The following is a 12,966-nucleotide window of genomic DNA, read 5'->3' as shown; positions in this document are numbered from 1 at the left end:
TGCAGCAGGTCAATGTCCACTACCATGTCTAATTTGATCCGGACACGATGAATTCGGCTGAACTCGTATAATATATATCGAGTTCCTGATTTTTTAGCGGAAAAACAAAATGAAAAGAGGAGCCAGAAAGAATGAAATATACCTAGATATAAGAACTGATGGTTGGATTAGAATTTAACGTCCCTTTCAGTACCGAACCCATATGAAACTGGGACCTACATCTTAACGTGAGATCCAAACCAAGTGAGTTCCCATCGGAAATGTAATCTAGCTATTCCAAGCCAAAGGCGAGTACACTAACCATGAGCTGCAAAACTGGAGAAAGCCATACATAATACAGTAAAAGCCCAAAAATACAAGGCACACAGCATTCCTAACTAAAGGTTAATTATCTCACCTTGCTCATTTACATAAAGAGCTCTAAGATAGTCGAAATGCTAGCAGTCTGAAAGATGGCTTTTGTAAATAAAATGGATACCTTTTATCGAGTTAGATAACACACATGTAAATATTTCATGAGTTAAGTAAATACTCACAACTGTTAAAGCTTCTGGTGAAAATTTCTCTTCAATCGGACTTCTTTGCACAGGATTTAAGAGTATAGGACTACCTAGGCTTATACGTTCTTTTCGTTCTAATACTGCATAACCAGCATCTGCAGCTCCAGTGGACTTCGGACAGAACGCCGAAGCAATAGCTAATGCTGAATTAAGGCGCGCATTCTCCTTCTTTTGATTTAAGGTCTTGGCCCATCGTTCCATATCCTATTGAAAATATATGCAAATAGAGTTACTCAGAATTATATCTATAAAATATGACTACGAAAAACCAAGAATTGAGCAAGTGCAGTACCACAGTTACTTTACCTTTATATAGAATATAAACCTCAGACAGAGCGAGAGGCTTATGAATTCCATGTACATTTATGCTCTCAATTATAAATATCCACGGGAAGAATTGGAGAAAATACAAAGGAAAAGGAACATTTGAAAAGTACGGGTAAAAAGAAGGAATGTCACAAAACTGCATTTTCGAGAAAACTGCGTTTTAATATTGAAAACCGCGTACAAAATGAATAGGGTTACCAAATTTTTGCCCCTTTTTACATGGACATTTCTACATATACATGCATGGAGTTGAATCGATTTTGAGTTTAACGTCCCGTTCAGCATCGAGGCTATATGAGACGTGGACCTACTGATTAACGTGGAATCTGAACCACATGAGCTCCCGCCGGGAATCGAACCCGGGTCTCCCATATACATGCATGGAATATACAGTCAAATAGTATCAAGAGTTACCAACAGATAAGACAAAGCAACCGTTAAAGCACACATATGGACATTCCTTGTTTTTTCCCCTTACCCTTCATTTATAGTAAACGTCCCTTCATTGTGATGTAGGAAAGAGTAAACTTTCACTCGGAATCCACAATACTTGCATATTTCTATCTTCTGCAGACTTACCAGGACTCCTACCACTATCATCACTTTCAGTTTCATCTATTCATTTATTTCCGAATTCTTTAAATAGCGCAAATCTAACAACATGCTTTCACACCCAACTTTTAAGTACGTATCAAATAATGGAAGCTAGTATTATTATTGCTTTTGAAAATTAATAATGGGCAACATTACGAAAGCATCGGCACTTCTAGCTCTTTCATATTTACGTCCAATAATAATTACAATAAACGATACGACATTCAATGTCACACTGATAATTAATATTGTTAACTGATGAAGTAATAAAAAGGGTAACTTCATACATTAGTGTGTAAAACTTAAGGACGAGATAGGTAAAGTAAAAAAATTGTGTACTCTGTGTAAATGTTTCTGTTGCACTTGTGGTCGTGTGAAGAATGTTGATAGTTCTTTGATCTGATTTCGAGTTCAGCGTCCTTTTCAGTAGCGATGCTAAGAGACGAGGAACTACAGTTTAACGTGGGATTTGAACCACATGAGCTTCCGTAGAAATCGAACCCAGGTCTCCTACGCCAAAGACGTGCACGCTAACCGTTTTACCACGAGAATGCTCGGTTATAAAGTACGTGATTTAAGAAAAGAACTCAATTCTCGGACAGAGGCCGCGGTGGCTCAGTTGTAAGAGCGTTCACCTCTGGTAGGTGGGATCCCTAGTTCGATTCCAGTTATATTGAATTCGTGCAAGTGAATACATCCCTACGACCCTTCTATATTGAATTCGTGCAGGTGAATAACATATTCGTATTCTCTGAAACAATAATCATACCGAGCTTCGTGATTTATGACCAATGATTTAGAAAAAAACATTCCTCCCTTCCCTCTAGAGTAGACATTCTAATTCATGCAAGGACACTAAATTTTATCTTTTCCCGAACTCTTCCACGTAGAAATTCGTAAGTTCGTTCAAATTAATGAGTTATTTGTATTATGTGTAACGAAAAAAAAAAGATCATGTAAAACATTTTGTTCAATGGTTCAAAAACTATCTTCTCTTTGCGTCTATCAAATTGAATTCATCCTTTTAGAGTGCAGGACTGGTGGTTTCTAACGTTTGCGGAAGTGAACGAAGTATTCCTATTCGGTGCAATAAAAAGTTCCATAAATCAATTTTCGTGCCTTCTTGAGTAAAAGTTCAGAAATATATATAATAGCAAAATATTCCAAACAGTCAGTTTTTCCACCCTTCCTCCATCCTTTACTATCGAACAGTTCCACGAGTTAAAGACTGATAATAGGTACTGTGAAACGATCTGGAAGGAACGTATACAAATACACACTCGCAAACTTATTTTAAATAATTATCATAGTACGACATAAATTTCCTTTATAGTTGTTTAGATTAAATTGGAATGTTAAATCAATACTCTTTATGATTTAAAAACATTTTTTTTTTTTTTTTAAATTTTCATTTAAAAGAATCTGCAAGTCTGAACGAAATAAGCGTTATGATGTTCGTTTTAACTATTGTTTACACATTTAACAATTGCGCTAATGTATATTTATAAAACAAGTATATTTTGACGGAAACATCTGTTACATATCTAAAAGTACATCAATTTTATGGTGCAGTCATCATGTCCTGCCGGAGATTCCGTTCCAATGCATGCATTATACTTCCTTAGAGAAACATCGTAGTTAACTTGCTTGTAATACAAAACTATCAAAATATTCCAAAACAATTTCGAAAAATATAATGTTCTAACCAGGGTTGGCAAAAATCATGTTTTTTTTTCTTTTTTCGAAAAAAAAATTAAAAAACCTGTTTTATTGGTTTAAATTATTTGTTCTATGTATTTATATTACATATGGACAGAAATAAGTTTGTTTTGCCTTTGTGTTATTATGCAACAACGGGGTTATGCTGGAAGGAATCACATAAGCTTAAAGCGGAATCCAAACTGCTTCTCGGCTTACATCCGAGAGAAATTGCCCTCCATTGGGACTCGACACCGGGAATAATTCGCCACAAATACGATGAGTCTGCCGACTCACTCACGAAGCACTCCTGATAAAAATACGTTGTACTGATCTTTACATACTTGTAATATAATCGTCAAGAGTAATTTCAGAAAGACAAAAAAGATAAACAGTTGTACGAGTAAAACCATTATATATAAATCGGGAAACTCTCGCCTTATACCGTTATTGGGAAAATACCGTTATTGCTTGGTACGTAAAATTTTAAGGTAAACGTATCATAATCAGTGCGTTAAAACTGAGGGATTAAATTACAAATTTAGTACGTAGATATCATTCAATAAAATTAAAACTGAAAGTCCAATCCAAGTTAATGTTGGAAGCTACGTAGGCAGTCGATAAATTTTGCCAATTTCTATCAATATATTTAAGCAACCTTTGTTTCTTTATAAAACAACAGGCATTCAGGAAAGCAGAAATATGCAATTTGGTGTCGTTTCGTATGTTTAGGCTTAACAAAATTATGTAATACAGAGGTTATCAAGGAGAAGACTTTTTCTGCTGGTTGTGATTCGACTGAGAATTGAAAATGGGACGCCTTGATTAAAAAGTGAAAAGGAGATAAAACTAATGCAGATGGTTTAATATGTGGAAACGTCACCATGAAGTTCACACGATTTAAAGCATTTTTCTTTTCTTTTTCTTCTTTATTTGGTTTAAACCAGTTGCTCTTTTTGAGAAAAAAAGAAAAAAAAACAGCTGGTTTAAACCATCTCGGTTTACAGGGCTCATAGCGGTCTGATCTCTTCTAAATAGTTGAAAAGTGACCAAAAACATACAAAAAAGTGATCAAAATCTCATCAAAAAGTTTTTATGCCTTGATGCCAAACTTAGGCATAAATTGAATTTTACATTTTTTTTTCAACCAAAATACGGCTGAATGATGGCTGAAATACGTATTGTTTCAATACGTTACGATTAAAAATTGTTTTACTTAAGTTTGTCAGCTAATAAAAAAATGTATTACTTGTGTTTAGAGGTTCATTATTAATTACGTACTTTGCACGATTTTGTATTTCAATTTAGGTCTGGATGGACTAAGGCCAAATTTCTATATTTTCGTTATGTCCAATAATACAAAATTAATGTACTTAATACATAGCATCTAGATTACCATTAACTGGTAACAATTACTGTACCATTGGTTTGTTACAAAGTTTGTCTTGGTACCACATGATTGGTAAACATAGGTATGATGACTACCAACATTCTGCATACAATTAAAATTAAACTGTAAACAATTAATATATGTCATTCTCCTTTAACACAATAAGATCAAAGCAAATAATGTGGATTAGGTTCATACCCTTATTATGAACTTTTAAAATAAATTACAAATGTTAACTAGAAGAAAGAATAGACACAGAAGGGCTCTCAAACTCACCTTGAGAGCTTAAGCACTCACCAACCACCCATTGTGCTTTAGAAAGAATAAAAGGCTGAAGTGAGGATAAAGCTGACTTCGTTCACATGTGGCAGCAAGTACTGAAGTTTTCAGAAGAGTAATAAGTAACAAGTTTCTGCCTTTTTCCATTTATTTTTATAATATTTTTCTTAGAAAACTGCCAATGCAAAACATAAATCACACGAAAAAATTACTTTACCCCCCAAAAAAGGAACTTTTAGTGACAAATTTGAAAAAAAGTAACTTTTTGTGACCAATTTTAAAATAGTAACTTTTAGTTAAAAAAAAAAAAAAAAGTGACTCGCTATGAGCCCTGGGTTTAAACCAGCCAACCCTGGTTCTAACATGTATAAAATACTAGCTGAATGTCTGTCCTTTGCACGGCGAGAATAGGTTTATGCAATATACTTGAGCCTCCTTTCCCCTTAGCATAAGCATATCAATGAAAATGTAATAATAAATCCCCATAAGATATTTTATTTTTGATATAATTTTGAACCCTTAACTCCTTTACGATACGCCCTTTAATCAAAGTTACATGACAAAATCCCAGTTTGAGGTAAGTACTACATTCAAAAATTCATTTCAAACTGTTGAATCGTTTCCCTATGACGCGATCACGAACTTGTGGCAACACCGATTTCAATGTGAAGAAATTAATTATAGAAAATACCCCCCCCCCCTCCTTTAATCGGGAACTGTCAAAAACGTTGGGACCACGTATCCACTTATTTTTAATCAAGAGTTTGTATACCAAGTCTCATCTTCTGAACTTGACAGGATCGTGAAATACTGAATTTTTCGATTAAATTTTGACCTCCGCTCCCTCTTCTTAGCGTGTTTGCACACGATACCGACAAAATCGGAGGAAGCCCCGATAATATCGGTGTCGGTGTCGACGTACTTTGCACACGTCGCCGACAATATCGGTGGAAGCCCCGACAATATCGTTGCCGGTGATAAGCGAAATAAGCGACACACAAAAAATCTTCTCCATATATGAAAACAAATAAAAAAAATAATAATTGCGAAAATTATTTTTTAAAACAAGGACAACAAAAACTGTTCTGAAGAGGTGTGGAGAACGGTACAAAACTTAGAAAAAATAGTCCTATGCCTAAACATATTTAGATTTAACAGCCGTTTTAAATAGATCCTGTAAACATATTATTTTCGGTTCGATGAGAATTGATGTTGCTGTACATTGCAAACTATATTAGTTTTAATTTTTGTTGGAACACTGTTACATATTGTATGTATATTATTTTGTTTTCCATGCAATTAACATTAATGTCACAGTAGATTAAATGATAAGATTCGAATTAGTAATTCTGTTTTACATTGCTCCATACATACACTGACGCAAATCCCGGGGGGTTGAAGGGGCATGTCCCCTCTAATCTTGGAACTGGGGAGATTGCCCCCCCCCCCCCAATAATCCGATTTGAAATGTGTTTTTGGAAGAGAAATTTGATTGTGTCCGATCGCCAGAAAGGAAAGTGAGATGAAATTAATGTCCATTCAGAATAAGCCTCAAATCTGCCCGCCTCCCAATGTTGAAGACAACTCTGCTCCCCTGATCCTCCACAGCATTGTTTCTCGACTACAGAAATATTTTGAACATCGCTATATATATATAATATGGGAACGATCTCCCCCCCCCCCCCCAATGTTGAAGACAGTTTTGCGCTGTTGCATACATACCTGTCGTTCCTCGTTTCTTTTTGTCCATGAACTCACAATCCTGGGCAAGGCTTGCATAAACTTTTTGCCATGCTTTTTGCTTTTCAATTCTGTCCTTGAAAGAGTCTGTTAACTTATCCCATATACAAGGTCTACATTCCACAAGTTCAATAAGGGTTAAAATATCGAATGGAAAAATTCCTGCCATCTCTAAAAATCTAAGCAAAACTAGAAAGATACGAATGCAATAATACACAACCTTTTCATTCAGTCACTGTAGCTAAACTGCAGAACTCTATCAGGGGGTCGATCCCGGTACAAAGGGGAGAGGGAAAACTTGGATACATAGCTTTGGTCTTTGTTTTCAATTTCCATTCCACAAATTATTTTTAAAAAGGGGGGATTTGGGATAGTTTTGGAAAAGAGAGAAAAAATCTGCAACAAGTGAGATCACAATCAAGAAAATGCCAAATGAGTAATTTATCCTTGAAGCTTTGGAAAGAGTGTTTGATTGTGCTGGTTTCGTTTCAAAATAATAATAATTTTACTTTGACTTGTCAACAAATATTCTATTCAATCATTGCTTAGTGAGTGGAACCGGGAAAAGTGATCTGCACACAATTCTGATGAAAATAAAAGAAAGTAATAATAATCAGGATTTTTCCATATGCTTATGTTCACAGTGTATCAAACTTTGAAAATTACGCTTAAATTAATTTCCAGAATGTATTAAAATTTAAAAGCATTAATAGATTAAAAAATATACCATCAAAGAGTGTGTGTGTGTGTGTGTGTGAAAGAGAAATAACAAAAATAAAAAAGGGAGTGGAAAATAATCAAGATATTGGTTATCTAAATTTCCTATATTCTATTTGGTAATAGCTATTTAGAGGAAAACTAATACTCTTCAGACTTCCCACATTTTATATTTATTTAATAAAGGGAATTAGCTACTCCAAAACAGAGACTGTAAAAAAATAATAAGCTGTTCCGAAGTTGTTTATAGGACAAGATAATAATAATAATATTATACAATTGTAATAGAAAAAATGGAAACAACAACATTCCAAAGACAAGAAATGAAACAAAAATACACAGCGCCTTGTCAGTCACTCTCTTCACCTAACCCGCTGGCCGGCCGACAATATCGGTGGCGTGTGCATCCAATCATAAGAAAACATTGCCCCCGACAAAATCGGTGTCGGCGATACCGCCGACAGTATCGGGGGCTTGGCCGACAGCATCTGCGTGTCGGAGGATCGGCCGATAATATCGGTGGCGTGTGCAAGCTACGATTTGAATACATTGAAGTCGATTTCACCGCCGACATTATCGGTGGTTCCACCGATATTATCGTTGCCGTGTGCAAACGCACTTAGGATACGCATTTTAACCAAACTAACACGATTTAAAAAAAAAATAAAAATTAAAAAAAGCAGTTCGAGATACGTGAGAACTACATCCGAAAATTCATTTCAAACGGTTTAGTCGTTTGCCCGTGATGCGATCACAAACAAGATCCTTTTAATTTTTATGTAACAGAGTATGGAACAAAATTATCCTATTTTTGAAGAATTAGTTATCTCTAAGAAATTTATCCGTAACGATGTAATTTATTATTAAATGCATGACTCAACTGAATCACCACGAAGATTTTGAAAACATTGTGGCTGAATGGTAGAGAATTCACCACTGGAGCGAGTAGTGGTCCCTGCTTAGATCACAGATCATGTGAGTTCGTGGTGGTTCGCTGATGTTCACGGGGTTCTCCTGTTTCCCACGGTTTTCTTATTTCACTAATTCTTTCATAATCATACCCTTATATTTACCATTCATCTCCTTTAACCTACAACGTCTTTTTGCAGCTAAGTTGCTAACGCGGGCACTTGCTGTTCTGTGTATGCGTACTTCCTAACGCATAGATTTTCAATGAGATGCTTGCCTCAGATGGATCCCATTTTCAGCATTATGTCCCGTTCCTGTACAGTCTCGGTACTGAAAACGGACGTTACATCAATTAAGCAAATCTTAGCCTACAAAGCATAAAGCATAGAACAAACTAATCGTCATTATGTATTTATTTATTTTACTTTAACGTCCCATGATTAAGGGAGACTGTGATAATGAGATGGGCAGTGATAATGGAATGAAGAAAATGAGAGGAAACGGAAAAACACGGAGAAATCCCACGCACGGTGTTTTGTTCACCAGAAAACCCACTTAGCGGGAACTGGGATCGAAACAACAATTCAATTTTCGTTTCAGAGATTTTGTTTTATTTCTGTATTTGAAGTAACATTTCCCTGCAGCACTGTAGTTATATTGACCGTACGCCTACTTTAATATACTCCATCAAGGATCACAATTTCGACCTAGCACACACAAAATATGAATATTAATCACTTAGATATTCAAGAGTCCAACATCTCACGAAGACTATCACCTGTTTCTTAGTATTTTGACAATATTATACTTTCGCATTTTCCGGATTTTTATATTATTCTTTGCTTGTCAGTTATTTTGAGCATTAAGAAAAAAATCCACAAAACGAAAATCTTTAAGATCCTTTAAAGGTGAAATCCTAGTAAAATCATTTATCACGCTTATGAAAGCACACTCACTTTTAGTGAGTTCCTTTGTGGCTTAACTTACTTCTTAGAACGGAGCGTAAGGTTAAGTTTCACTCAAAATAACTGAGTTCTGTTCGTAAGATCACGTTGGAATAATATGTTGAAAAGCTAACCTGTTCGTCATGACTTCATCCATCATATTCAGCTTCTATTTTTTTTTTTTTCTCTGTCATTAGAGTTTTATGCCTATATTTAGAGCTCTCAACCACGAAAGACATCTAAAGCTTACTGGCTACTTTTAGTATTTTTTTAATTTAAAGCTGCATATACTACAACATTACTTATTTTTTAGAAGATAAAATACTACAACAACACTTCAAATCTTTGGCTTTCAGATATACATCCATATATGTATAACAAATATTCATATTTCAACAATAAATAATAATGGTATAGCTTACCTTTGCGATTTTTTTAGCCACTTTAACTTTATCCTGTTTATCTTTTTCTTTAACTTTTTTTCCATCATCTTTCCCTCCACTGTCCTCACTAGTTGGTGCAGGAAGATAGGCTTGCTTCTCTGAGTCCCAATACAGGAACTGTTGCGTCTGAGCATTGTAATAATACTGTGATGTGGCGTCGTAATACATACCAGTCCGAGGATCATAATAGTAACCAGAAGTTTCATCATATTGGTACGTACTGACGTCAGGTACAACTACACGAAACGAATAATAATAATAATAATAATAATAATAATAATAATAATAATAATAATAATAATAATAATAATAATAATAATAATAATAAGAAGAAGAAGAAGAAGAAGAAGAAATCGTTAATATAAACGATGCATGCCTAATTTTACTCAACTACTTTTTGTTGAATGGAATACAAATACAGGAAATTTAACAGCTGGGACTTAATGAATTGTCAACCAATAGGAGGAATAAAACTCTTACTGTGTAAGAAATTAATATTTTACCTCTATTTCTTAGTTTTCATATTACAAAAAAATTTCCATGCCGTTTATAACCCACTTGTTGTACAGTTAATAAGATAAAGTGAACTTTGTGATGGCTAAATTGCACAAATTACAGAAATAACTTGGAAACTCATTATCTAATACTGAACCGGGAAATAAAATGAAATAGTTTCGACGGTGTCCGAATTGTTCTTCAACTAGCTCGTGAAGCGTAATTTTCATTTTTTATTTTTCCTTTCTTTAATGTACTTTCTTTTCCTCTCATTATCATTCCATGAATTAATTATACAGTTTCATTTAGACTCATCAAGACCTGAGATATTCAACTAGTTATTTATTTATTTTTACTTTATATTCATTGGCATAGTAGCGCACCAAGGAACATCTGTCAAAATGGAGACCTGGATCTACAACTAACCGTGGAACTCTAACCACATGAGCTCCCACCGGTAATCGAACCCGGGTCTCCCACGCCGAAGACGTGCACGCTATCCATATTGCCACAAGGGAGCTCAGGTCAACTGTGATTCAGTACAGTGTCACACCGTGTTCACTGGAATAAGGTACACGTCGTGCACGTTAACCATTTGTTTACACCAGGACCTCTTAACTTCTGATACTGAAACTACAAACAAATTAAAATACACAAAACGCAAATTCCTGTTTGTAGTATATTTTTATACAAAAGCTTGGAAGTAATGCTATTTAAAGAGACGAGACATATCGACAACCACTATTATACAATATATTAAACGATTACCTTGTGTTTGTGCAGATAATGTTGATTTCTGCGCCACATTAGGTGATGATACAGTTGTGGCTGCTGCTGACACTACAACGCCACTGGTATATGTGCAGTTCGACATCACTGTTGTTGCTGTAGTTGTTGTTACTGTTATTGTGGTACCGGCTGTCACAGGACAAGTCACACTTGAAGAACTTGTGATTGTACCATCGTATGCCTTCTTATCTTTCTCTAGTTTATTGCTCTGTAAATAGAGATTTTATTTAAATTTTCCCAAGTATTTAGGCAAAAACTTTAAAGAGTAAGACTTTGATTCTTCTTGAGCAAACTATTTTACTCTTCTCTTGTAATATAATACGAGAGATAATAAGGTTGCTCCCACCCTAACATGGAAAAATGTATTTCATGAATGATTGTTTATATTGTTATTGGTTAGCGACCCTTTGTATGCTTGTGTTGTGAATTTCAAGTACGAGTAGTGTCACGTTTTATTTTTACGACAATTTAACTGAGTGAAGTTGTAATAGCGTACCAAAATGAAGATGACTGAGGTCAGAGCGATCAACAAATATTTTCTGAAGGAGTGTTCGGGATCCAAAATTCATGAGGATTTGCTACAGACACCAGAGGACTCTTCTTTATCATATAACATAGTGATGAGATTGTATCTTGCGTTCAAGTGCGGTTGGGAGTCATATGAGGATGAAGATGCTGTTGCAGCACCAAAACATGGCCACGGCGATCGAAAACATCAACGAAGCCAAAACATTGTGGTGCATGATCCTCGAGTCGCAATTCATTATGTAGCTGAAATGTGACACATCTCATATGGCACTGTGCAAATCATAAATGAAATGAAATCTTTGAGTTTTACGTCCCATGGTTATGCCGGCTAGGCTAAAGGAGATGGTAGTGATGAGAAATGAATGAAATGATGGAATGAAGAAAGTGGGAAGAAACGGGAGAACCCCGACAAAACCTACGTACATGGTATTTGTTCACCACAAAGTCCAGTTGGTGCAAGCTGGGATCGAACCAACGAACCAGTGCTCCAGAGGTGAACAGTCTACCACTGAGCCACCGTAGCCCATGTGCAAATCATAATTATCCAGCTCTTGCAAATGAAACAGAAAAACTCCCTGCATGATGGGTTCCTGAAAATCTCACCCCAGATTAGAAGTGCATCCAAGTGCTCATCACTCGCATATTTCTTGACAAGTTTCATACATAGACAATTTCCTTGCACGATTTGTAACTACGGATGAAACCCGGATGTATCAATCTGACCCAAAGAAATGAAATTGAAATCTTTCAGTTTAACGTCTTACGATTATATCTTTAAGGCTAAGGGAGACGATGATTAAAACAAGTGAATGATGATGATGGAAGAATTGGTGGAATTAGAACGTGGAGGGAAACGTCAGTACCCCGAGAAAACCCATGGACACGATGTCATCCACTACAAGCTTACTTGGCCAGGGATCGAACCAGGGACCTCACGTACCAGAGGTAAGTGCTCTACCACTGAGCCACCGTGCGCCCTCACTTTAACCCAAAGACTAAAGCACAAAGCATGAGTGGAAACATCTGAATTCTCTACCAACAAAGAAGTTATAAAGATGAAATCGTCAGCCAAGAAGGTGATGGCCTCAATTTCCTGAAACTGCAAAAGTGCTTTTCTTGTGCACTACCTACAAAGAGGTCATAGCATCACTGGTATTTACTACAGTGACCTAATCAAGAACTTACGTGATTCATCAAGAAAAAGGTGTGGGACGTTGAACGTGATGTATTGTTGCAACAAACCAACCCATCTGTCCACATTTTAAGTATTATTAGGGCTGCTATTGCAGATGCACATTTTGTCCCAGTAACTTCCATTTGTGTAAACATTTGAAGAACAACTTGGGTGGGCACATATCTTTTGCTGATTCTGGGTTGATAGCAGCTGTAGAGTCAAAGTTTGGAGATCATTTTTTTTTTTTTTTTATGTATTCATGCATTGGTGCACCAATGGAAAGGGTGCATTTGCAGGGAAATATGATGAAAAAAAAAAAAAAAAAGACTCGCCTAGTGTCACTCTTTTGACGTTAGAGTTCGAGCAATCTGATCGCCCT

At 35.8% G+C, this 12,966-nt stretch overlaps 1 protein-coding gene across 3 annotated transcripts in view; it reads right to left on the bottom strand.

Annotated features, from left to right (window-relative positions):
• LOC145688183 (RNA-binding protein 5-like) overlaps window positions 1-12,966 on the bottom strand; it is a 108,884-nt gene that overhangs the window by 17,697 nt on the left and 78,221 nt on the right. For all 3 annotated transcript variants that reach the window (XM_081762044.1, XM_081762043.1, XM_081762045.1), the window contains exons 13-15: window positions 10,865-11,093; window positions 9,581-9,837; window positions 537-764 (exon numbers count right to left, since the gene is read on the bottom strand). In XM_081762044.1, coding sequence (XP_081618170.1) covers window positions 537-764; window positions 9,581-9,837; window positions 10,865-11,093 — 714 coding nt within the window. The remainder of the gene's footprint in view (window positions 1-536; window positions 765-9,580; window positions 9,838-10,864; window positions 11,094-12,966) is intronic.

This window comes from Thermobia domestica, chromosome 6 (genome assembly GCF_964235325.1).
Source record: "Thermobia domestica chromosome 6, izTheDome1.hap1.1, whole genome shotgun sequence".
Lineage (NCBI taxonomy): Eukaryota > Metazoa > Arthropoda > Insecta > Zygentoma > Lepismatidae > Thermobia > Thermobia domestica.
The sequence above is the reverse complement of the archived record's forward strand: the minus strand, read 5'-3'. Positions and strand labels throughout refer to the sequence as shown.